Below are 21,721 nucleotides of genomic sequence, written 5' to 3'. Positions count from 1 at the left end.
CAGGTTGCTGTAGCAGGGTTGGTCGCCAAATTTTTGCCTAAAAATTGCCAAATTACCATAATCCAAAGGTTAACCCTATATTTTTTTATAAAAAACCTCGAAACCGAATAGTACCAAAATGAACTAGCCGACATCAAAACACAGTTTACAGTTGATAGAAAAGTATTAAAAGACAGTATATGCATAGGAATATTATGGATTCTAGAATTATAAATTTGCAAAAGTTTAATGAGGTAAAACCAGAGAAAATAAATATGAAAATTACAAGAGATTTCTTTTTTGTGAAACTAACATAATTCTCGGCTGATCTTTAGAATATGGTAACTGGTAGTTTGGCGACATTTTGGAGGCGATATAGGTTACTACCTGGGACTTTGGTAATAATGTGAGCAGTACTCAGTTCCGATTACGCATTATTTTGTGTGAGGGAAATGAGAGATCATGGGATATGTCATGTGATATTAATGGATGAATTACGGTTCTTAAATCGGAAAAGGGGGGAAATCGGGAAAAAATCTGGAAATTTTGTATTTGGCTTTATTCTGTGTTGTGTGAAACAGTGTTCGTTAATTTTTGGATCCCATGGCCCTAACTAAAGTGAATTCGAAATGGGTATTTAATGGGATTGAAAGGGGTAGTAATAAGTGTTTCTTTAAGGTTGTGCGAGACAGAAGTAAAGATGTTTTATTAAGTTATTTATTTTACCTGGTACCTTGGTGTGAACTATAAGTATGATTTTAAAGATCCTGAAACAGAAATAAGAAAAGTTTATCAGACACGTAATCAAGATTCTGAAGAAGAATAGGTAAGTTAGTACTTTTAATTATTTGAGGATATTATTTTTATGCATTGTTCTAAATGTAAGGTGGAAGTAAAGTAATTTGCGTAAACGTGCATGGAAATAATTTAAATATTTGACACTAAGTATTTGTAACCATTTGTAATGTTTGCGGTATGAATTATTTAGTGACGTTTGTAATATAATAGATAATGTAGAGGTAAAAGTTTTTGGATATTTTATTTATTTTATATGGGGAAATGTTCATATTTGGAAAGGGTATATACTTTTTCGCGATCAGGTTATTTCATATATGTTCTTTTTACCGGGTTTAAAGATTCAGAAAATTGTTATGCATTTTTGTGAAATTTTTCTAGTTTATGAGAAAAAAGCAGTGTACATGGATATAGTGAAGAGTGTGCACAATGCCATTTTTGTGTAATTCTGGGATTTTTTTTAAGTAAAAATAAGTCGGCGTGTACATGGTTTATGTGTATGTGTTATTTTGAAAAACGCGTAAGGAGTATGGTATTGTGCACTTTTTCCCTATTTTGCAGTGAATATTTGTCATGATTAAGCAGTTTTGTTAGATAAAATTTCTAGCATAAGTGTGATTCAGCTAGTAGATTGTTGGAAGAAGTGTTCAGTAGATAAAAAGAAAAGAAACATGTCTTTAGAGGGTTGCTGTAGGAGAGTTGGTCGCCAAATTTTCGCCAAAAAAACGCCAAGTTACCATAATGTAAAGATCAACCTAATTCTCTTATATTCGTGATAAATTCTGAAATTTAAAGCTTTTATACATTTCAAGATTTTTTTTTTTTAATTCATTAGTTTAAGAATTATTTTCCAAACACTCTCTTCGCCTCATGCTAATTTAAATGAAAACAAAAAAGTGAATATCTACTTGATTTAATTTTGTTCACATTCAGCATATCTCTCATAAAATCCTTTTCTAGTTTCTTACTTTTTTATAACTAACAGCAATCATAATTTTATATTATATACACACAGCGTAGTTAAAAAGTTAGTCTTCAACAATGGAGTCAAGCAAGTTGATTTATGAATGAATATTGAAAACAAAAGAACTGTAAGATAATCTTACTTGTTTGAGTCTCAATTTCTCTTGCTCGTGAATTTTTTTTTCACTCGACAAATGCAAAGAATTTAATTTCAATTCTCCAATTTCTTTTTCTAGGCTCTCAATTTTATTAACGCTCGCTTCTAACAATTCCAGCACATTTACGACTTTGTTTATTATCGATCTTATTTCTTCGATACCTTGGACATTAACGATTTTATCAAATTCGAAAGCAATTTCATAAGCAATATCATATACGTCTTTTACATGAAGATGCCACTCACTATCTTCTCCAGACACTACACCCGGAATCGGAGTGTAATCCATTGCTTATAATGTGAAATTAAAGAGCGTGCATAGAACCAAGAAAAAAAAATTAAGATGTCATTACGATCTGATACCTGCTATAAGTCACACAGTATGATAAATGACAGATCACATTAGGCACACAGTAATTTCCAATGATAATTCACATATTTAATGACAAACAGATGTCTTGTTTTGCACCCAAGTCTTTCTGCTCTGATGAGCGAAAAATCAAGCTTAGGTGCGAAAGAAAGGTATATAGAGAAAGGGAAATTTCGTATTTCAAAGGAGAGTAAAAAGGAACTTCGTACATTTTATACGAGTTCGAAAGGCCAGGACGAAAAGATGGAACAAAATAAAATAAAAATAAATGGCCCAAATCTAATAGAGGGGGAAGAAACACAAACGGACACTTTTTACCACTTCGGCGTTAAGGCTTTAGATGGTCTAATAATAATAATAATAATAATAATAAAAAGGTAACTGTTAATTCAGAAGTTTAATATAACGCTGATTTTTGTTGTTTGACTTCTGAATTAGTATTTATTCGGCGTGTTATTGTGTCTCAATTAGGTAACTGTTTTTCAAAGATTGAGAAAGCATATTTATATTATTCTAGAATAAATGCTTATGCATCAATATTGTTAATTTTTAAATAGAACATTCACTACATGTTCTGTTATGTAAGAAATATTATTTTATTCGATGATTTTTTTTCTTTTTGACACATTGATGCGTTATTTTCTGTATTTATGATTAGTCAAAATATTTGTAAGTTTAAAAAATAATTTGTTATATTTTATTGCCACTAATAAAAGTATGGCTTTGAAATAATACGGCCCTTCATGTTTGTTTTTATGGTACATCTGTGGGTGGTGACTAGTAGACCTTTAAAATACTTAACCAATGAAAATAGCTGTCTGATAAAATAAACGAATAGTAGAAAAGATCGTCAGACACACCCAAAAGCTGCATTAACAAAATGTGTTTGGATACCGTAATATCAGTGTATACAAAGTTCGGAAATATAAAAAATTGTGAGTTGAGAAGCGTTGCGTATGGTTTATAACAAAATATCCTTAATATAGACTTATATAGACTCTGTTAAGTAAAAGTAAGTTATTATTTGCTAAATTGAACATTATATCTTTAGTTATGTAGTCTGTATTTCATTTAGAGGCGACTGCGTGACTATTATATTTAGGAGGGATTTTATTGCTTTCACTTTGCGATTACATTACTTTCGCTTTTGAATTCCTTTGAACGAAAATAAATTAACGTGCAAATTTTTTAATAACTCTAATAAAATAATTTTTAATTCTTAGGTAGCAATAAACGGAAGGTTAGGACGTGAAGGAGTTGAGTTTAGTTTAGTGAATGGCAAGTTTCAAGAACCCGTCAAGAGATGAGATTTGTAAGTTTACTTTTTTGGAATTATGTACTGTATGCTTCATTTTGGATAAATCTTTACTACTGATTATTGAGAAAGGTATTAGAAAAGTTATGATGTGAAAGATGAGGCCATTAAAATGTTTGTGTTTATTTATGTTATTTAAATATTTCATGGCAACTTAAAAGTATTCGTATTAATTCATAGAAGTCCATATTGTTTATAGCATAGTAGAGTTTTCCTTTAAACTTAGTCCTGAAAAATTTAAACGTCATATGTTCTTCTCTTAATTGACTTTTTCCAAGTATAAAAATCCACACACACCTCTTTCCCAATGTTCCTTTTTAAAAAGTCCTCCACGAAGGCATCCCTCCCTTAAGGCAGATAGCCCTTGAGTACTTTGCTGTAATCTAATAAACCAAACCAAACCCAATGTTCCTTAATTTTTTTTAATATGTTAATTATTTTTTCTTTTGTAATTTTTGTTTTTATTTTATGATCAATTGTATAAAAGGATTCAGTCTCAGAATGTTTTTAATTAAAAGAAAGTACTCTTCTGTTATCGGGACTGGATTTAGAAATGTATGTATGTATGCATGGCTGTATGGATGTATGTATTCGTGTAACATATGTAGGTATGTGTGTACACATGCATATAAATGCACATATATACATACATTTCTGACCCCCTCCAAAAAAAAAAAAAAATTAGAGAATATTATGTATAAATTTATGTTCTAGATCATGATTTTGAGACATAGAATATGTTGTTAATTGTGCAACTAAAAATTTGTTTATTCCCTCCTTCTTTTTAGTTTTGTGCATATAAGTAATAATGAAAATGATCGAATTTTGTAAATGTGAAAAAGTAATTTGCATAAAAAAAGATTTAGTGTGTTATGCACCGTACATTTCATAGAATTTCTATATTTCGGAAGCAGGCTTTGAATAGCCTTATTTCTGAAATAAAAATTCAGCAGTTTTTTAATTTTGTGTATTTTATTATAAAACTGTAGAACTTAAAAACAAACATTTTTGTTGGGAGCAATTAAAAATAGTGGAAAAATAACTTTTCTGGGAACAAAAAAGTGTATGGTAACATGCCACTTTATCATTACAAGTGGCTTTTCGTCTGTGTGATTTTTCATATTTGTAAAGTTATTCCTTTTTTTTTTTCCTAAGGGTAACCAAAATGTGAAAAAAAATTACTGTGAATTGAATAGAAACTAATGTAATAACTTTTAATTTGTATTTTTTTTTATTAAAATAGCCACCATAATTAATTGCCAAAATTGGCTAACCATAATTGCACATAATGTAACATGCAAGTATTATTTAGTTGATGCTTTAACATGGAAACTACGATATATGTACTTCTTTAATTTGTTAAAATTTTATAGTTAGTGTAGCTGAGAATGTTTCAAAACAGTAAAATTATACTATTTAATTAGATGTGCATTTTATATTACAGCATCGGCCAGCCTCATTACAGAGCTAATTCCTATACATACTGGTAAAAAAAATAGTGCTTGGGGTTCGGAATCATGGTGTTGTGCTTTTTCTCCTGATGAATCATATTTTGCATGGTCTTCAGGCAATTGTGTTGTTACTCTCATTCCTTGGAATTTTTGCAAATCTACTCTGTAAGTATTCTATTTTAAACTTTTTGATTTGATGTAGTATTAAGTTATGTTAGTTGTGAATATTTTAGTTGTTTAAATATTTGAAAATTGTGTCTGAATGTGCCATAGTATAAAGTTTTTATTAATAAAATATAATAATCCTACTTTCACAGAGAAATTAAGAATTAAAAGATTACAGTTTCCTCAAATTTAATTTATGTATTTTAAGCAAATATGATAAAAATTAAAATGTCCTTCCTTAATCTGTTAAAATTATTTTATTAACTTTGTAATTATATTAAAATAGCTAAAGTTTAAAAGTTAATAATTAAATAACGTGTTCTTGATTATGGCATATCACTAAAATTTGCAAAATGTGGTATAACTTAAATTGATTTTAAATGAATGATTGATTTTAAATGAATATTTTTAGGCATCTGAATTGGTAATTTAAGAGAGTATAGTAAATGTTGTCAAGGCTAAAACGACTGGAAACTAGTGGATCCCAGCTGTGGGTACCAGCCAGGGCTTCAGTAAATCAAGATTGTTTTTAAATTTATTAATTAAATGTTTTTTTTCACTCATTTAACTTAATTTATTCAATTAGAATTATCAGTTATGTGATTTTACTAATTTATTTTTTCACCTTTCCCTGTTAATCTGGCACATCTAGGTTTTAGAGTTAAGCCCTAAATGTTGTGCTCTAATATATAAAATACTACATGTAAACATCAATTCTGATTATTCTCTTGTATTATTTATTATTAAAACTTTATTATTTATTATTAAAACTCTATTAGAACTTTTTAAGTAAAAATTGGTTAGAGTAGGGAGAAGATTACTCCTTGTATTATCGCAAAGTTATTTCATTTATCGCCAAGTTGTTGTTTCATTTATGGTAGCCTGAGTAGTTAAATGTTTTGGAAACCCTATTATGACACAATCAGTTGCATGATTGCGTTAAATTCATAAGGGCTTGTGGTGTGTGTGTTGGTTAGGAAGTATATTGCTTGTTTTGTGGTTTAGACAGTAAAATGGCTGAATGTGGTAAGATTAATTTGAAGTTTCTGTACGATTTGGAAAGAAAGGGGAAAAGAGCATTACTTGACTGGTGTGTAAATGAAGGTTTACTTAGTAGCCATTATTAGGTGTCCTCTTTGTAGAACGGAAACGCGTATGATCGAACGGCGAAAATGTGTATGGTCAAACGTCGCTACGAAGGATATTTTTTACTCCTATTTTGTGAATTTATGTGCCGACGCCAGTATACAGATTCTAGTTCAGATAATTTTAGGAAGTTTTTGGATGCTGTTAAGGAATTTTGTTTGACTGAAGACATGTTAATTTGTAAATAAGGTAAGTGGATATTTCCTTTGTGTAGTGCAAAAATGAATTTCCTTTTTTATGTTATTTCATTGTTTGATTTAAAATGTAGTTTATTGAGATTATATATTTTTTGTTGTCTGTTCCTTTGACTATTTAAATGAATATAGTTTGATGTTTACATGAACAAAGGGAGTGTCCAATGCCTAGTTTGTGCAATTCTCTAATGTTTTTTTAAAGTGAAAATAGGTCAATGTGTACATGGATACCGAGTTTGTGCAATTCTCTGTCTTGTTATTTTGGCTTTGTGTAGCAGCGATGTTTGGCACAGAAATCACCACTACAGAAACCAAAATAACAAGGCAAAGAATTGCACTAACTCGGTACCCATGTATCACTAAAAATCGCCAATTTTCGCCAAGGGGTACCCATAAATATATTTTTACCGTAAAAATTATTTATTTTGTTATTTATTATTACAACTCTATTACAACTTTTTAAGTAAAAATGCTAAATAATTGATATTGTTGTGGTAAAAATATATTTAAGGGTGGCCTTGGAGAAAATTGGCGATTGGCCAGCTAGGCACAATTTCAAGATAGCCGGTGCACAAAACCAAAATAACAAGTCAAAAAGCTGCACAAACTTGGTGCCCATGTACACATTGATCTATTTTTACTTTAAAAAAAATCGAAGAATTGCAGATCTTGTTTTAGCCAGCAAAAAGCATTGTGTTTTGTGTAAGGCATCAATAAAGAGATAATGTGGGATATCTGGGTATAAAAATAAGTACAGATGAGCATCAGTTTTCTGTATCTTTCAAAGCAGCGGTGATGTAGCATAAACTCATTTCTTTTATTCAAACCAGATGTTTGATAGTGTTCATAACGGATAAATTTAAGGATAGTGATATTAAGTGAAATTCATTATTACATTGCTTAGATTAGCCTTTGATGATCCTGACAGTGCTTTGTTCTATATTAAACAATTTGGAATTTCATGGTCCTAAACAAGTGATATTTTCAGATCAGGAGGATTAGGAACAACAAGAACACTCTCTGTCAAAAGACTGTTTCCCAACAGAATGCCTACAACTATCAATTATTTTTCGTTATGCAAAATTTTCATTATACCATAGTTTTGCTTTTCTTGCAGGCAGTATTTTCTGAAAACAAAACAATAAATCTTTCACATGATTCCTCTGTATTTCAAATGTATAAGTCCATAACTGCAGTGATTGGGTGCAGTCAGACATCAGGTGAGAGTGGTTTGTGTGATAGATAGCTAGTAGTCGCTTTTGTTACCAGCCCGGGAACGCAGTTCACATGAATGGGGAAATTTGTGTGTTGAAGAGTAGTGATGTTTAGATTACTGACAGCCCTCATGAACTGCAATGTAATAGAAATATCTGGGCATATAAATGGAGATATTATTTATAAATAATTGAGGGATATTGGTTACAAGTTGGCTTTTGGCATTTGACACCAAAAGCATTGCACTAGGGGTTTTTGATTAGGGTGAAATATTCTGTGCATTTTCTAATTCTATTGTACAATAATTTTTCAATCTCTTTCAGAAAATTATCACTTGCATACTTGCATTTCAATTTTCCACTTGATAATATGCAGTGTCATCATGAGATCTTCAAAATTTCCGGTTATAAATTTTTTGTTAGAGTTTAAACAAAATAAACATTGGACTGTTAATCTCATAATTATAGTAACTTGGAATGAGTGTATTTTTATGGATTTTTGCTTCAGTACAGTAGAGTCCCGCAAACTCAACATAATGCGGACTGAGAGACTGTCGAGTTTTCGAAAAGTCAAGTTTTACGGAATAAGGGGTGGGTTTTTCAGAACTCTTTTAATATTTAGCGCTTTGATGTGTGCAATGTTATTTTTATAATGTTTTAGCAAAAAAAAAAAAAAAAAAAAAAAAAAACTTCTGTAAATCTAATATTATGATCCTAGAGGAAAATAATATAGGAATTTAAAAAAATCTACTCTTGCCCATTGATCTCTGGGTGGTGGTGGCACTGTGAAACTAGCACACGTATAGGACTTTAAAACTTACTAAGGTAGTAGGAAAAGTAGTAGGTCTTTGCTTTTTTGTTGCCAGGTGCCGATTTTTCTTCCCTAAATGCCAGCTTTTTCGAAGGTAGGATTCGAAACTTCTGATTGATCTCATCACAATTATAAATTTGATATCCAGATATACCCTCCTTTTCAATCAGTTTGTGAAAATTATCCTTGAATATTGCAGCATTTTCCAAGTTAGCAGATGGCTTTTCCCCACAAATGATGCCATAAGGCTTTTTCCATCTGTCGAACCAGCCAGCACTAACAGTTAATCCAAGCTCTCCTTGAAATCGTCATAAAATTGTAGGACTTTCTCTTGTAAAATTGGCCCTGAAATAGGTGTTCCCGTTGCTGCCTGAACCACAAATAAAGCGCCTCGCTTCGTATTCACCACCTTTCATACTTTTTATCTCGTTTAAACTATCCATACCTGCTCTTTTCACACACCAAGACTCGATTTCGAATCTCTTCTTTTCTCCACCCAGTCAAAATCTCCTAACACTAAATTCATGGTAATTTGGTTTACTTTCTCCTTTATCCAGTCTCTTTAAGGCATCTAGTTTTATTTCCATTGTCACGTTAATTTGTTTTCTTTCTTTTTGAATGACATTTTCACTTCACAGAGTTTCAGAAGTTCCCAAAAATATGTAGCACTTATATGCATGGATGTAAACTGAGGAATGATGCCCCCAATGAACAGGTGTGAGTTTAGTTTGTAACAAGATGCAGTCATAAAAACTTCAGACTAGTTTCCTAGAGTTTTGCAACAATAGAAAGGAATGTGAGCCAGGAGCCAGCCGCTACCTGACTTTCTTCGTATCCTCGAAAGAAGCAAACAGCGTTGTTAAGTATTGCAACATATCTTGAAATTTGTTAAGCAGATCCAAGAACTAATGGTGCGAAAATGTCAAAAATTAGAGGAAAAGAACACTCAAATCTATTAACAGAAGAAGAAAGACATACACATAAATAATAATTATATGTACTATTTGCTCTGAGTGGTCTAGAGATATCTTTAAAAAAGTTCCCAAAAAGTTCTCGAGTTACATGGAATGTCAAGATATCGAGAGTCGAGTTTGCGGGATTCCACTGTACTATGTATTTCTGCTTTTGTGACAGTTTTATAAATAAGCTAATAAATAAAAATTTAATTTTGTGAATCTTTTTTTTTAATAGATTCAAGTACCAAGAAATAACCGTTCCTTTCAAACCAGGTGTTGGGTAAGGCATACTTTATTAGTTAAAACATGTTTGACTATTGTATTATTTGCATGTTTTAAATATCTCAGAAATATTTAGCAGTGAATTTTTTAAATTTAAACAGAGTTGTGCATTTATTTGCGTACTGGAAAAATCATGGCTAAATTAATAGCAAATCATGAGGATATAGAATTTTTGAACTAAATTTGAATGATTTGAACTAAATTCAAAGTTATTCAGCATGAAAAGTAACCAGCATTTACATCAGAGATCATCTGTCAACCTTTAGGCAGATTCCAGATCCCATCTTTATAAAGCAAGCTGACAAAACCTGACAACCACTTGAATAAATCAACTTGTCAGAAAATAGTCGTTTAGTTAAAGGTCTTGGTTGTGCAGTGGATAATGTAAAACACTCTAACACAGCTCCAGTAACTTCTAGTAAGTTGCAGAAGTTTCATTTGGATTTGGCAGGACTTGAATAGCACTGTGCTGATGATGCATCTTTATGATTTTGTCTGAAGGTTTAAAATTTCTACCCATGCCTTCTCATCCTTCTCTGAAGCTATCCACATATGATGGGAAGATCTCCTGTAAAGTGTATAAGACACAATTTTCTGTAGTGGCGGATGCGAGTGGATGGAATTCCCAAGCTAAGACCTTTAATTTCTCCTCTTCTTTGAGAGCTGACGCAGCAAATATCCTGCAGACTCTTCCCAAAAAGCAGAGATTAGACTTTGAAGCTCTATCCGGCGCATTGGCGCTGCGCTTTGGGGAGAAATGTCTGAAAGACTACAGTAGGCTTCAATTAAAATTCCGTCAACGGAATCCCACCGAAACACTCCAGGAGCTCGCCACGGATGTTGAAAGGCTGTCTCACCTCGCCTTTACGGGAACCCTGTCTCTGCAATACTTTATTGATGGCATCCGGAATCCCGAAATACAGAAAGCTCTGAGAATGGCGGACGTGAAGGATTTAAAAAGCGCTCTAGTGTACGCCATGAAATTCGAGGCAGCCCAACAAGCAACTCTTCCAATCAAACCTCCATCCAATTAGAGATGCTCAAGTCCAGAAGCCAGTGGATCAAGTCATTGCTCTTTTAGATGATTTAACCAGACAACTAAATGCCTTGCGTTGGAATATTGCTGACAAGGAACCGACCGTAAAATGCTGAAACTGCAGTGCTGAAGGTCACATACGAAAAAACTGCAGAATACCCCACAGCACGGATATTGAGATTCCTCCTAGCAAGCAGCAGGGAAACTAATTAGTGACCATCTCGAGGGGCGGATTTTGCCAGATAATGAAAAGTCCCAGTTTAAACCGGTTTAGATTTCTGCCGTGAGAGGCGGCAGTAAATGGACTTTGCATCATGGAACACATCAGTGGAGTTCCTTATAATATAACCAACAAAATAGGAGCCAATGTTACCATCATTCGAAAAGAGATGGCTCAACAATTGAAAAGCAAACTCATCTTGACGCCACCTTGCGTCAGACTGTATCCAGCGAGAAGATCGACCTCGACGGAAAAGTGAACGTTAACATGACGTTTGGAAGTGCTGCCTACCATCACACGGCCTATGTGGCACAGATTACAGACCCTTGCATACTCGAATTGGGCTTTCTAAGAAAATACAATTTTTCTTTGGACTTTAAAAATGACGAACTCCGTTCTGCCTCTGAGGACATAGCCTTAATAATAGACATAGCCGGGATTAATGATATGTAGTCCACAAAATGAAATCTGTCCACAAAATTCAAGACGATATCACAATCCCAGCAATAATAGAGTAAAATCTGTCAACAAAATTCAAGACGATATCACAATCCCAGCAATAATAGAATTTTTACTTCCTGGATCTATAACCGAGAATAAAAATTTCCATTACGGCATCATAGAATATCTCAATAAATGTAACAGCCCGAAAGGAGCATTAGTAGCCTCAGCGTCCGTGGACCTATCGAGAACCGTTTTCCCGGTGAGAGTTGCCAATGTAACTGAGAAGGCGAGAATTATGAAGAAAGGTGAAGTGGTGGCAGTATGTACTCCATTGACCAGCGTTAAATGAAGCAGTAACACTCCAGAATCCATGTCTTCTGAGAGCATTACATCAAAGTTATTGTAGAATGCGCAATTGAACGATGAATATAGGAATGCTGCAAAACGTGTCATTAAAGATCTTCAAGATGTTTTCTCCCGCTCGTCTTCTGACGTGGATCGAACCAGTTTGACACAACGTAGAATCGGCACTGGTGATCATCCACCAATCCAGCAACATCCCAAGACGTCTGCCGATTGGTAAACAGGAAGAGGTACGAACACTTTTAAAAGACATGCAAAAAAGCGAAGTCATCGAGCCTTTAGCAAGTCCACGGGCATCTCCCATCGTCCTGGTCAGAAAGAAAGACTGTTCAACTAGATTTTCTTTTGACTATCGCCGGTTGAACAAGGTTACGAAGAAAGACAGCTACCTTCTTCCTAGAATTGATGACATTCTGGACACTCTTTCTGGAAGGCAGTGGTTTTCGACGTTTGATCTAAAGAGTGGATATTGGCAAGTAGAGATACATCCTGAGGACCGAGAAAATACAGCATTTACTGCGGGACAAGGACCTGGCAGTTCAAGGTGATGCCGCTTAGCCTGTCTAATGCGCCGGCAACATTCGAACGCCTCGTGGAAACTGTTTTGAAAGGTCTTTCATGTGATGCCTGTCTGATATACCTGGATGACAACATTATTGTCGGAAAGAGTTTTCAAGAATATGTAGAAAAATCTTAGAAATGTACTTCAGAAACTAGAAGAAGCCAATCTAAAGTTGGTCCCGTTAAATGGAAATTATTCAGACAAGAAGTGACTTACCTCGGGCATTTCATCTCTGCTGAAGGTGTGTGCACGAATCCTGAAAAGATGTCAGCCGTTAAAGAATGGAAACGTCCCGAAAATGTTCATTAGCTGAGAAGCTTCCTAGGGCTTTGCACCTACTATAGGAGATTCGTGAAGGACTTTTCTTACATCGCAAGGCGCCCTTCACAAGCTGACAGAGAGCAAGCAAACGTTCTTGTGGACAAAAGAGTGTGAGGATGCATTTAAGAACCGGGAGGAAGCTTATGACGTGCAAAAGTGGTGCCGATCTTGCGATGTCTGTGCAGGTCGGAAAGGACCGAAGAAACGCAGCCGATGCAAGCTGCAACGTTACAATGTAGGAGCACCTTTTGAACGTATTGCCTTTGACCTCTTGGAACCTCGGCCACAAACTGCTGATGGCAACAAATACTTCCTGGTTGTCATTAGATTAATTTAGCAAGTGGCCTGAAGCGTGTCCTATTCCTGATCAGGAGGCTGTCATAGTAGCAGAGATGATGATACAGCGTTGGATTTCCAGGTTTGGAGTGCCTCTTCGGTTCCCTTCCGATCAGGGAAGAAATTTTACCTCGGCTGTAATCAGAGAACTCTGCAAGCTACTCGGCATTGACGAAACCCAAACGTTCTTCACGAGACTACCGGCTGTTCCCTATCTCAAATGCTTTTCGGTCGTGACCTTCGTCTGCCTTGTGATCTCTTGTTTGGTCGCCCTCCGAATGCTCCTTCATCGCCTGAGGAATACATTCAAGATCTCCAGGCCTGTTTTGAAGTGATGCACAGCTTTGCACGAGAGCGAGTCAACTTGGCGACGGAGAAGATGAAGACCCGCTACGACACAAGAGCTACTGGACATCAATTCAAGCATGCAACAAGACGGAAAGGACTGTCCGAAACTGCAGTCACCTTGGGATGGTCCGTACACAGTCCTAAACAGGCTGAACGACGTCGTGGCTCGGATGCATAAGTCATCGAACTCATTACGACAGGTTAGCTCCTTACTTTGGCCGTAGTACGTCGTGTATATAATTGTAAATACTATAAGACCATGGCCCTTTCTGTTTCTAAATGTAGATTTGATTTATATATAGTATATGATTTGTTTAAAGTTACTTATTGCAATTATTGTTTATGTTATTATTGTAACGTAATGTTTAATATTGCATTTTTTTCCTTAGCTGTAAATTTGGCTTCCTGTCCAGGGATTGTACTGCTCGGAACGTGCAGTCCTTAGGAAGGGGGCAGTGTTACGGTTTTTGTATTTAGTTTGCTATTTTTAGTAGAATTGTTATTAAATTGTTTCATTTCCCTATGCAATGCTGCGTGCGACAAGTTTTAAGAGAAAGCTACGCAGAAAAAGTAAAAATACAGGAGCACGCGCATTTAACATTTAATAAATAGATATCAGGTAAATGTATTCTTTTTATGAATGAAATATAAAAGGAAAATTTTTCTTTCTTTCCATCTTGTGCTCACAAATCATTCGTGTATCCTTTTACAATTATTAAAGCTTGAAAAACGCATGTCTACGATGTTATCGTCATGCGATGATTTGTTGGTACTTTATTTTTCACCGCGATATTTTCGATGACGATGTTTTTAAACTGCGAAGTTTTTGAACCGCTTCATTTTCGACGACAATATTTCGTAGTATGATGTTTTCTCTTTGCTTTCTTTTTTCCCACAATGTTTAGTACGACGACGTTTTCGATTTGCGTTGTTTTCTCCGCGACGTTTCGTCCGCAATGCTTTTGCCGCGATGTTTTCGGCGGACACCATTTATATGAACTTACAGGCTAATTTGAACTCGCTATTTGTTTTTGAATGAATATAACCAGTCTGTCCCTTTAAAAAAATCAATTTAAGATTGGAGGACTTTTCTTGTTAGAACATATCCTAGAATAAAGTGCAATTCACTGTATATTGTTATTTATGGCATTAAAAAAAATGCGTTGCCTAGTTTTGGAGAGGAAGGATTCTGACGAATATTTTTCTGAGAATTTAGTCATCGATTTCTGAACGCAAGATCATTTTTTTCCATTACAGAATGCTTGTTAGCCAGGCTTGTTTTCAACAAATGAAAAAGTAGGAATTATTGGCTATCGTGACATGAAGACCGAAATATGTTTTCAAGAAAAGATCTTCACTTGCTTTTGATTGCAGAGATTGAATATAGTTTTTCACATCGTTGAATTGCTATATGTAATTAAGATTTTTTCTTTTTTATGTGTCTTATAAGATATTTTCTCCCTCTTTATCGCCTGCGTTCGTGGTCTAGTGGGAAGTACGTCCAACTAGCATCGGGAAGAACAGAGTTCGAATTCCGGGTAGGGCATTGAGCATTTATCATGTTTTCAGTTTTGACAAAAGTCCTAAGATTAATGTAAGAATGGTTTTTCATCCTGTATGTGTATTAAAATGAGTAACGCAACAGATTAAACCTCCTTCACAGTACCAAAGAATAGTTAAATGTCAGAAGGTGACATTCATAATCTTTTAAATGCAGCATTAGCATTAAAAATACGAGTAAAAAGTATCTGCTCTCCGATGTTTGTACTTTATTTTTAGCTTGAATAAAGAAAAAGTTTCATGAAGAAAACTTATAAAAGTTTACTGTGGACTTTTTACAGTGAAATTACCCTTTTTATTCCGATTTTTCGAAAGATGATAATGTTTATATCCACATAACCCTAAATAAAAGATAAAGTGAAGGTCAAGAAACAGGATTCTTTAAATAGCTTTATCACTTTTGAGATATTTTTTTATCAGGTTTGCTTTTTTCAATAGATTAAAAAACTATTTCAGTAATTCGTCAGTAATTTTCTTAACCTGTTTGGAGAAGTTCTAAGAGTGCATCAGCTCTTCAGAAACAACTGACCGTATTAAAGGCGATTAAAATGGACTGATTTGTTTAAGTTATTGATGTAGGTTTCAGTATTATATTGCGATTGGGAAAATGTTGAATCTGTGTGTCTTTTTATATTCTTCTCTTGTATACAAATAAGATTTTAATGGGAATCTTGTTACTTTGTTTTACTATAGTTTTGGGTATTGTTTGACCGTGTTAGGTTAAAGGCACTGAAGTAAAAATTTCGCATAATCACTTAAAACGTTGAGCGCCACGTCAGCCATCTGTGGCTGACACTAGATTTTTCGTTTAGGCCGCGTCAGCCATCTGTGGCTGACATTAGATTTTCCGTTTAGGCCGCGTGAGCCATCTGTGGCTGACACTAGATTTTCCGTTTAGGCCGCGTGAGCCATCTGTGGCTGACACTAGAATTTCCGCTTAGGCCGCGTCAGATATCTGTGACTGCACTAGACTTTCCATTTAGGTCATGTCAGCCATTCGTGGCTGACACTAGACCTTTTCGTTTAGGCCGCGTCGACCGCCGCTGGCTGACAGCGTGTAACATGATATATAACTATAAAATTTACACTGTTTTATGAAATTACACAAAATTTATTTAAAATTTACTTAATTTTGATTCATGATTTGATTTTCATTCATTGGATTTCATTGAAACACGGTAAACATAAAAACGACTCTCCATTACAGCTATTAATGTGACAGCACTCTTTTAGTCTTTTTTCTGGCCATTACTCTACCAGCTTCTGTTGCATTTTTATCATAATATAACATAATTTATAATATTTTCGTACTTCAGAGGCTTTTCCCGGTTTTCTGAGTTTATGTTGTCGTTTGCTAGATATTCTTGCATTTTTTGTTCGACGGAATGTGTTCTTTTTCACAACTTGTTGCTATCTTCTACCGCGATACGAATCACTGGCCCTACAATACCAGCGCTTTTAAGCGAAGCGCGTGGCCTGAACGGGATTGCCTAAAACATACGCGTGGCGCTCAACGTGTTAATCATTTGTAGGTTAAGATTCTTGTAGGATTTATTAGAACCTCTTTCAGAAATACTGTGTTTGATACTTTAACCCTTAAGTGCATGTAGTTGCCATTTGGCAACATACTCATATTAATCATGTAAATCAAAACAAAACGCAAATTTTAGCTTACTGTATAGTGTAACCAATTGGATACATATTACGTATATAGTTTTGAAAGTTTAAGTGTGCTGGCACCACTAACAGTGTAAAGGTCATTATTGTGAGTTGATGTGTAGGGTCTGGACGTTAATTGTGTTTACGAATTTTTGATTTTGTGTTTGTTGTTATTTTGATGTATTCAAAGTTTCAAAATTAGTTGAACGAATTTATAATGTATGTATTATTAGATAAAATTGTTATTACACGTTTGCCCTTTTTTTTTTTTTTTTTTTTTTTTTTTTGGTAAAAGTTAATTTTTTAAAGTTAATATTTTTTCAAACATTGGAATAAAAACGTAGTTTATATTTTTGGTATTTTTCCTATTTTATTTGATATCAATTTTAATGTATTTTTGCTTTCAAAAATAAAAATTAATGCATTTAAGGGTTAAAATGAGATTTTGTATGGAGAAAAGTGGTTGATAGTATTGAAATGCCATATAAATATTTGCTTTTATTTATAAATGAAAGCAAATATAAATATTTGTATTTTATCGTATTATGATTTTGGTTGATTTCGTAATACTGTGTATTCGTTATGAACTAGAATTAAACTTTTGAATAGCCGTGTGTTTGCAGCTTATCTGAAACAAAATAAATTTTTTTTATTGAATATTTAACAAAACATACATATTCAGTAGTGATAACGACGGAAAGAAAAAAATCCAATTTATTTAATGTCTGAAATCTAAAGGTTGGTAACTGCAAGAAATGTATAGTTTTAATTCAAGCGTATTGATTGTTAAGTATTAAATTTTCGGACTGACTTTTATTTCAGATAATTCTACAGTGTTAAAATTAATCGGTGACTAACTTACTTAAATTAAAGATAAGCAAAGTACGGAAATTTTTCAAGTCGGAATAAACTTGAGAATAAATAATGACAACCTCATATCTTTTATTCATTAAATTTTTCTTTCGCGCATTCAGAAAAAATACATATATTTGTATGAAAATAATTTTTCACTACAACTTTCAGATACAAAACCTCATGGCTTTCCATTTTGATAACGATTGCAATCTTGGAGAAAAATGATTAGCATCTGTCTTTATCACAAACTGTAGATGCTTATCGGTCAGTCTGGGTATTTTTTTCTTTAGATTTTTTAGACTTCGATGGTGAAAAAAATATTATTCACCTATTCTCAAACAAAGAGATTATAATTATTTTTTTAAAAATTCGCAACTGAGAATATTTATCTTTCGACAAGTGCGAAAAGAAGGTTAATCAAATCTGTATCTTCAAATTTTAGAATATGATAGATATCACATGTGATCATGTGTAGATTTTCTGGGCGATAAGCACGTTCTTTTTAGTGGTAGTGAAAACAATGTAAAATAGGGATAAAAATCATTAAAATCTTAAACTTTAGAGACATTAGGTATTTTTGGAAGCAGGCAAAATGAAAAATTTGCAACGATTTTGCCGGGAATCGAACCGCGGACCTCTCAAACGCACTGAACGTGCAGACCACCATACCATGAAGGCATGCGAAGAAGGCAGGAGAAATACCTTATATACTCCCCCTTTTAAAGGGCGATTGGGGTTTTTTTTAGGGAACCCAATAGCCAAATCCTGGGTGAGGAGAATCATCATATAACACCCTTTTAGCTTTAGAAGTTTGAAGCATCACGGTCAAGTCCAGTATTAAAGAAGCGCTCATTAATCATTATGATGCAATCCATTGTAGAATCAGATAATTTTCAGATCGTCATTGATCAGTTTTTATTTCTGATGAGGTGGTGAGCATTCGCAATTTGTTTCGAGAATTTTATTCTTTGTAGAGACATTAGGTATTTTTTTGGAAGCTGGCAAGATAAAAAATGAGCAACCGCCTTCGCCGGGAATCGAACCGGACTTCTGGAATACTCACCCAGCGTGCAGAACCACTAACCACGAAGGCACGCCAAGAAGGTGGGAGAAATACTTTATATCTTTAAAAACCTGTAGTTTATGCAAGTTCGTATCTCAGGCTGAGGCCGGAAATGCATAACATAGCATTGCCCTTGTAATGAACAAGGATACATAAGCTTTTAATATGCTTTTCATAGGACGGCAGGTCCTTGCGCGTGCTCTGTTAATGATAACCTTCAGATAACTTTCTTTAGCCAATAATTTATCTTTAGCGAATAAGTTATATAGTACGATTTGCTGAATTTTCCATCTCCTTATTTAGTAGGAGTTTGGATTTAAAGGTTCCATTTCGTGCAATAGTTCTCAAAGGCGTTTATTCAGATCTGCCATTTCCTGCAACAGTCCTGAAAATAAAAAGCGTTTATGCAGATCCCCATTTCCTGCAGCAGTCTACATAGTCAAAAGCAAAACCCTGGAGTTTAGAGGTGGCATTGTTTGGTTGCATAGAACTTACCCATAAACTGTTTTTACTGTTGAACTTAATGCCAATCTGGTATGAGAACCGACCTATCACAGTAAACACGAACTGATATCCGATCGACTGTTTCGAAGAATCAGTTGTACTTCAAGGAAATGTAATTTTACGTTTTCTGCTTGGCTATGGCTTTAGCTCTGTTGGCTATGGCTCTGTTCACCGATATAAACAGAGCTATTAAATTTACTTCTTAGGACCATTATAATAATGGCAGCTAGATTATCGTGTGAATGTTCGTATAGATTTCTGTTGAACTAGATTTACGTAGTTAAACTTTAAATTTAAAAAGAAGCTGTAAACTGAGTTCGCCTTTGTTAAAAGATCCTTTTGGAACACTCTGAATGCTACTGTAGTGCAGATCGTAAATTCGAGTAAGAATGTTTAGGTCATATGCACTTTAAGGTTGTTGGTGAATCCCCTCAATATCTATTTCTGATACTTTTATTATTTTTAATCCTATTTCTGATACTTTTATTATTTTTAATCCAAAGCATGGCAATATTTATCCAATGAGTTATATGAAAAATTTATATGTGGCATTTGGGGCGAAAAGATTTGGCAAAGCGCAAATCAAAAGTTGAACTTTGCCTGCAATTGTCGTAGAACTTATGGCTTACCTCAAGTAATTCGGAAAGTTATTTGTCTCATTCTCATTTTAAAATATTATTAATTGTCTTAGTAATATTTTAACATTATTAATTGGCTTAATAATGTTTAATAAAATTTAGAGCTGTTGACCTATGATTTTTTTCACTCCACAGTAGCATTTAGAATTTCAAGATTGCAGTAGAAAGCACTTGGATTTATGACTATGTTTATACCTTCTGATAAATTGTAAAATACGTTGGTGAGTGATGTATTTCGAAAGAGGAAAGGTAAAGGATTTGGCTGAGTAATCGAAAGTAAGTAGTCCAAGTGTTACACTAGAGTTCGAAAGAAATTCCTTGGTAAGGGGAGAGGAGAAAGAATTGTCTTATTGCCAAACGTAACATGGAGTCTTTGACCTGAGAACTGTATTATTTGCTTCCTCGTTGGTCTTCTTCCTGTTCCCCCCCTCTTTTTTCAAAAATACTTCAGTCTGCTTCACCTTTTTTTTTTTTTTTTTTTTTTTTTTTTTGGATGTAGCATCATATATCGTATTGCAGGTTTTAAAGAAAGAATATGCAGTAATACTTTTTTGATGGAATATAGTTTTAAATCATTAATAAGGAACTACTGCATAAAGAATCTAAAGTTTAGCTATAAGTGTGTGTAAGACTCATGATTTTCAGATGGTTTATTGGAAAATCATAAAATTTCGACCATAAGATCGTTGGCAAAAAAATACATTCAAGTGTTTATTGAAATCTGTTGAATGGGTATTTCTGTAGAATTCATAGTCATCGACATAATTTGTTTGCTTAGCTCTAAAATATTAAATTTCAAGCGTCCTTGCAGTTTTATGTTTTAAATTTTATCTGAATAAGCTTTTTACTATTTTATTAGGCACGCAGTGAGATCTTAAATTTGTATTTATAATTCCTTCATCAATTTAATTTATGCCGCCCAGATGGGGAAGTGGTTAGTGACTCTGACTGCCATACCCAAATGACCAGGCTCGAATCCTGGAGATGGCACGGATGTAAATTGTCTGTCACTTCATAGGAGGGCAACGGCTGCCCGCCTTTTAGGAGCCTCCATAATAAAGTGACCAATGCCTATAATGGCTAGTGCCGTCATTTGGAAGAAAAATATTAATAAAATCTCTTTCTGTGAAACTGACTTAGCAACAGGCAATCAATTTATTAAAATCTTGAAGCACGGCAGCTTCAGTGCAAGGTTTCTAAACTTGCGGATGTTCTGTATGGCATGAATGTCATTTAGTATTCCAGAAGGAGGACAATCAATGTACCTCGAAGTGCCCTCTCAGATTCCTTCTCAAATTCTATAGTACAAAAGAGCTAAACTGGAGGCTCAACATATCAACTATCGCAACCTCGCTTAACATAGTTTTATTGTGCTCAGTGTGATTAGTGATCTTGATTATGCGAAATGATGAGAACTGGATTAATCATCAAGCAATATAAAGCATTCAGGCTATCAAGGAAAAGTGCTGCTGCCAAAAGGTACGTTGGAACTTAGAAAAGGGGAGTCAGCAAAATTTACTTTTACCGGTTCTACCCATGGAATGAATTGTGCAACTAAACCAAGACCGTATATGGGAACACCAGGTGCTTAGGGCCTTCTAAGTCTTAATCCAGCCTTGGAAATGATGATGATCCGCATCAAAGCGAGTGATTAATCAGTCACAGCGGGTTTTCTTTCAGCCTTTTACGCGAGTTTTTTTTTTTTTTTTTTTTTGATCTGCAAGTTGTAACGATAGATGTGTTCAAAGTTTTGTAATATTAGTGAAATAAACACGGCATTGATGAAACATTGTGTATTCACGAAACGAAGCGATCCAAAAATCAGTTAACGTTAAAATTTTTTTTTTTTTTTCAGTGAGTATATGTCGCAATGTAAGCTTCGTTACATCTTTAAAAGAACATCAAGTAGTTCAAAATGCTAAATTTGAAAGCATTATCTATGAGTACTGCCTGAAGATTAACCAAGAGATGCGGACAGCAGAAATAGAGCACTTCGGTATGAATCATTGTAACA

The 21,721-nt window shown here is 34.1% G+C and overlaps 2 protein-coding genes across 5 annotated transcripts in view; one reads left to right on the top strand and one right to left on the bottom strand.

The window, feature by feature from the left end:
* LOC118199282 (RILP-like protein 1) overlaps positions 1-2,511 on the bottom strand; it is a 68,240-nt gene extending 65,729 nt beyond the window's left edge. The window contains exon 1 of the mRNA XM_085819912.1: positions 1,881-2,511. Coding sequence (XP_085676038.1) covers positions 1,881-2,183 — 303 coding nt within the window. The 5' untranslated portion in view covers positions 2,184-2,511. The remainder of the gene's footprint in view (positions 1-1,880) is intronic.
* Positions 2,512-3,120: 609 nt separating this feature from the next.
* Positions 3,121-21,721, top strand: part of LOC118198250 (WD repeat and SOCS box-containing protein 1-like) — a 60,603-nt gene continuing 42,002 nt past the window's right edge. For 3 of the 4 annotated variants that reach the window (XR_004759727.2, XM_035369885.2, XM_035369884.2), the window contains exons 1-4: positions 3,121-3,276; positions 3,488-3,576; positions 5,024-5,195; positions 9,752-9,796. Coding sequence is in view for 3 of the 4 variants with exons in the window: in XM_035369885.2 (XP_035225776.1) it covers positions 3,540-3,576; positions 5,024-5,195; positions 9,752-9,796 (254 nt within the window). In the remaining variant the exon portion in view is untranslated. The remainder of the gene's footprint in view (positions 3,277-3,487; positions 3,577-5,023; positions 5,196-9,751; positions 9,797-21,721) is intronic. The other variant, XM_035369886.2, reaches the window with a different exon arrangement.

Source organism: Stegodyphus dumicola, chromosome 7, assembly GCF_044657685.1.
Source record: "Stegodyphus dumicola isolate Sdum_Otavi_A_Nest chromosome 7, ASM4465768v1".
Taxonomy (NCBI): Eukaryota; Metazoa; Arthropoda; class Arachnida; order Araneae; family Eresidae; genus Stegodyphus; species Stegodyphus dumicola.
Note: the sequence above shows the minus strand (reverse complement) of the source record. Positions and strands in the feature narration are given on the sequence as shown.